Raw genomic sequence first — 3,736 nt, forward strand, 5'->3', positions numbered from 1 at the left:
CCAGGGCCCTGGCATGCGTGTGGCAGAGGAAATCAGTAACCAGTGGCCTCTGAGGACGCACTTTTCAGCTCCAGGGAAGGGCTGCCCGGGAGCTGGACAGGGCGACGAGGGAACCCCAGTTCTTGAGTCTGCCCGTGAGACGTGGGCCGAGCTTGCTGGGACTTTATCTCAACAGACACCTGAGCCAGGGCTTAGGTGTGAGGTGTCCCCACAGCTCGTGTGAGACAATCCAAGAATCGTCCAAGGTGAAATGACTAAATTGTGAGCGCTGAAGCCTGCTCAGTGGACTGATCCGCTGGGAGGTGACCGTAGGGGCAGGCAGGGGGTGGTCTGAGGAGCGTCACTGGGGCGTCCTGCCCACAGAGCTCTGCTTCCTGGTGCCGTGTCCTGAGCAGCTTTCCCCATCACGCCCCTCCGCCGTGATGCTCTGCCCCACCTGGCCCTGAGCTATGCAGCTGACCACGGACTGGACCCCTGAAACCACGCGCCAAAAGAAAGTTTTCCTCCTTCCAATTTGGTTCTTGTCACAACTTTTGGTCACAAGGATGACAAGGTGACTAAAACAACATTCCTCGGCTCTTCAGGAGGCACAATGGCCAACCCCGGCTCCGGCTTCTGAAACAGGTCCCCAGGATCTCGGGGAAGTGGTTGGCTCCGTAGGGGGTGCGACAGTGCCTGGGTGAGCCTGGAAGCTTCTGACACGGCAGACAGTGAGGGCGCTGCCAGAGACATCAGGTTCAAGCCACAGAGGAACAATGGCTTCAAAGAAGGGCCGTGGGACCGCGTGAGCTGCCCCCCACCGGGCTGGCATGTCTAGACCCACAGCAACCCCAAAACAAAAAACAGGCCGGAGGGTGCTGGGGTCCAGCTCTCAGACCCCATGAGTACGGGGAGAACCGAGCTCTGCCCACTTCCCTGGGTGAGCTGAGCCCTTTGGGTCCCGGAGCCTCTGGGGGGACTCAGCTCTGGCTAAAACCAGATGGACTGAGGGACCAAGGCAGGGGAAGCTGGAGGTCTCTGTGGGCAGCTCCAGGCAGGGAGCCCACAGCGCGAGGAGACAAGCAATGCTGTGGGACCCCTGAGCTGACCCCGGCACCGGCCCTGAGCCCGACCTGGAGACAAGCGGTGACAGGCACCGCCATGCGGCCAGCACAACTGGACGGAGTCTCTCCTGGACAGGCAGCTGCTTTTAAAGCTGGATCGTGCCATGGAGAAAAGGAGCCCAGGGACAACCCGAGCCGACGAGCACAAGGGCCCCGCGGCCCCTGCCACCCAGTGCTGCCCGCTGCCCTGGCCCTTCCATGTGGAGGGAAACTTCCCTCACCCAGGTCACAGCCAAGAGCAGGGCCCTGGACGCAGCCTGAGCTACCCAGGAGGACCCGTTAGCAGCAGAACGTGCTGGGCAGGAAGGCAGGCTCCTCAGAGTCCTGAGGATCAGGGTCTTACCCCTACGGGGCCCAGCAGCCCTGGGCATTTGGCCACATCCTTGCCCCACCCCTGGGGCTCTGGGGAGAGCTGTCCCCACTAACCAGCTGCAGCTGCCCACCCCGCTATAATTTACAAGGCAGCTGGAACACAGGATATTTTTAATAAAAATTAGGTACAAGCAGATACAGGGGATTAATAGTTGTATTATGATTTTATAGTTCTCCATATATGGCACCGTGGAAAAGACAATCAGAGAGTGCAGCCATTTCAGGCAGATAAAATGGGGCATTTATTTTTAATGGAAAGAGAATTTCAGAACTCACCCAGCCGTGGAGAAAGCGCTGCTATGGGCTTCGTGGGAGGGACAAAGAGGAGGCTGGGGGCTGATGGCCAGGCCTCCGAAGAGCCCCTGAGGGGAGAGGCACCTGGGGCTTCTGGGAACAGGGCAGGATGCACGGAGCTGGGGGCAGGAGGGGATGGGAGGGGACGGCAGCCCATCAGATGACATGAGGCCCCGCCTGCAGAGAGGCCAGGAGGGAGCCCCTCCCTCCCGCTTGGGGCCTGGCGCGTCTCAGCCTCGGTTTCCCCTCCTGGGCAGAGCTCTCGGGAAGGGTGGCGCCCACCAGCCCAGGGGAGGGTTGGCACCCGCCTGCACAGCCTCCGCTCCTCTCCTGGGCAGTAGGAGTGGACGGACAGGCTGCTGGAATCACCCTCCGCACGCAGAGGCCAGCTGCTAGCTCCCTTCTCAGGGAGCAGCACTCTCCAGGCCTGCCTTGGCCAGGGGCTCCGGCCATGCTCAGGCTCAGGGGTGCCCCCAGGTCGCTGCCACCTTCTCCCCTGGTGTTTGTCAGCAGAGGCCAGGTCCATCCGGGTCCTGCAGGGCTGGCTTTGGAGCCCGGAGCTTGAAAACCACACTATGTGACAGGAAGGAGCCCTCTGGGCGGCTTCAGAGCCAGGGGCTGTTACAGCTGGAGCCCTGCCTGGCCTGCTGGGACAGGGCCCACCCCCAGGCTCCCACCCCCTCAGGAAGCTCTGAAGGGAACAAGGGGCAGCAGCAGCAGCAGGTGGGTCCCCTGGAGATGGAGAAGCCACACCTTGGTCAGCTTGCAGCTCCAGTGCCAGGCAATCTCCTTGGACCCCAGAGCACCCTGTCCAGCCTCCTCCAACATGGAACTTGTCCTTGGCCTCTGAATCCTGCGCTGTGTGGGCTCTGGCAGAGGACGGGACGGGCCCCTCTCCCCAGGAGTGGAGACCGGAAGGCATTTCCCTCAGGGGCTCCCAGCCCCGCTGCTGAGAAACCCCAACCAGAACATGGCTAAAGGCCACAGGGAGCTGGAGACGGTGGTGGAGGAAGAGCAGGGGAAGGGCCTGCAGAAGCCCCCCTGTAGGGCAAGTGCCTCTCACCTTTCTCACCTGCCCAGGGGTGATGTCCTGAGCCACCACCAGGAGGCAGGCCCTGGGAGGCTGTGGTCTGTTATGTCCACCCCGCTGGCCACTCATCCTAGAGATGGGCTCTCTCAATTGACGCCCCCCAGCTCCCCCAGAATCTCCCAGAGTCAAAGAAAACCACAGGCTCCACTGTAGTTCCCAGGCCCAGAAACCTGGCCCAGAAGCTCCCGGGTGCTAGGAAACCCTCCCTAGCCCCAATCAGGGATGGGACTGGTCCTCCTCACCTCAGGTCCCATGTGACTCCTGGAGACAGCCCCAGGCAGCTCAGAGAGAAGCAGACACAGGAGCTGCAGAAGGCCAGGTGACAGCTGCTTCCTGAGGTGCCCTGGCCCCTCTTGGAGTCCAGCGGGCATGGAGGGGCAGCATGCACCAAGCCTTCCCCACCCCTCCTCCAGGGACACACCGGGGGCACTGCAGGCAAGAGTCCAAGAGTCCAGAGTCCCAAGCTTTTCAGGAGTGAGCCACCAAGAACACTGGAGACCACTCCCATAGCCAAATTTGGTGGAATCTGTTCAATTCTCTTGGCTTGGCATGTCGAAGTCACCAAACTGAAACGCCTCTTAGCAAACACTGGCTCCATAGGGTTGTGAGCTGGGGATCACCAGGGCCCCTTTCAGGAGGGTTGCCACGAAGCACATCAGGGGACGTGAACCCCGGCTCAGCACAGGAGGTGATGTCAGGCTCAGCACAGGAGGTGATGTCAGGCTCAGCACAGATGAACCCAGGCTCAGCACAGGAGGCGATCCCAGACTCAGCACAGGAGGTGATGTCAGGCTCAGCACAGATGAACCCAGGCTCAGCACAGGAGGCGATGTCAGGCTCACAGGGGTCCGACTCGCCAGGGTTCCAGCATGCACAG

At 61.4% G+C, this 3,736-nt stretch overlaps 1 protein-coding gene across 1 annotated transcript; it reads right to left on the bottom strand.

The window, feature by feature from the left end:
* Positions 1–1,569: 1,569 nt before the first annotated feature.
* On the bottom strand, positions 1,570–3,694 carry LOC124098291 (uncharacterized). The gene is made up of 2 exons (XM_058582269.1): positions 3,281–3,694; positions 1,570–3,164 (listed from the first exon to the last, which is right to left on the bottom strand). Exon 2 carries the CDS (start codon positions 2,926–2,928, stop codon positions 1,741–1,743), a length of 1,188 nt encoding a protein of 395 aa, XP_058438252.1. The 5' UTR covers positions 2,929–3,164; positions 3,281–3,694; the 3' UTR covers positions 1,570–1,740.
* Positions 3,695–3,736: the final 42 nt, after the last annotated feature.

The sequence above is a fragment of the Marmota monax genome, unplaced genomic scaffold (assembly GCF_021218885.2).
Source record: "Marmota monax isolate L192 unplaced genomic scaffold, Marmota_monax_Labrador192_F-V1.1 WCK01_AAM20220418_F8-fsc00190, whole genome shotgun sequence".
Lineage (NCBI taxonomy): Eukaryota > Metazoa > Chordata > Mammalia > Rodentia > Sciuridae > Marmota > Marmota monax.